Consider the following 530-nt stretch of genomic DNA (forward strand, 5'->3'; position numbering starts at 1 on the left):
TATCGTATATCTTCCACCGCCAGCAGTCCACGTATCACGACTTTCTCCTCATAAAGCATCACCAGACCGCCTCGCCCTCCCCGTTCTCATAAGCTCAACCTGTTTACCTCCGCGCGCGCTTCGGGAGCTTCGTCAATCGCATCCGTTTCTCCGCCAGGGGAATACATGCCATCCTGAGACCCTGTTGGCCAGCCCTTTCCCCTTCCCGAGGCTCTACAGGGCCCCTGCTGCGCCCGCCCTTTGTATCGGGGTCGGTCTGGCTTCTCTCGCGAACGGGGTATTGTAGGCGCGGATTGATTAGGGATTATACCGGCGCGTTCTTGTAAGCTCCGTCGGCCGGATTCGTGGGATGTTTGCGTGTTTACAGGTAATTGGCCATGCACTGCGGCGCCGCTTCTTGTGAGAACCTTGTTTTCCCGGGCGCAGGGTGTCGGGAGCTTTGCTTGGTGTGCGAAAGGAGAGTGGGATGAGGGGGGGTGAGGAGGGGTGTTTACTTACTGGATGTACGAGGGCGGGGATGTTGGTATTCA

At 57.9% G+C, this 530-nt stretch overlaps 1 protein-coding gene across 1 annotated transcript in view; it reads left to right on the plus strand.

Annotated features, from left to right (window-relative positions):
* The first annotated feature begins 334 nt into the window (after window positions 1–334).
* The window catches only part of LOC119593026 (X-ray repair cross-complementing protein 6-like), a 22,197-nt gene continuing 22,001 nt past the window's right edge, over window positions 335–530 (plus strand). Inside the window, 1 exon segment of the mRNA XM_037941923.1 lies at window positions 335–367. Within this exon segment, the coding sequence (XP_037797851.1) occupies window positions 350–367 (18 nt within the window). The 5' untranslated portion in view covers window positions 335–349.

Source organism: Penaeus monodon, chromosome 31 (genome assembly GCF_015228065.2).
Source record: "Penaeus monodon isolate SGIC_2016 chromosome 31, NSTDA_Pmon_1, whole genome shotgun sequence".
Lineage (NCBI taxonomy): Eukaryota > Metazoa > Arthropoda > Malacostraca > Decapoda > Penaeidae > Penaeus > Penaeus monodon.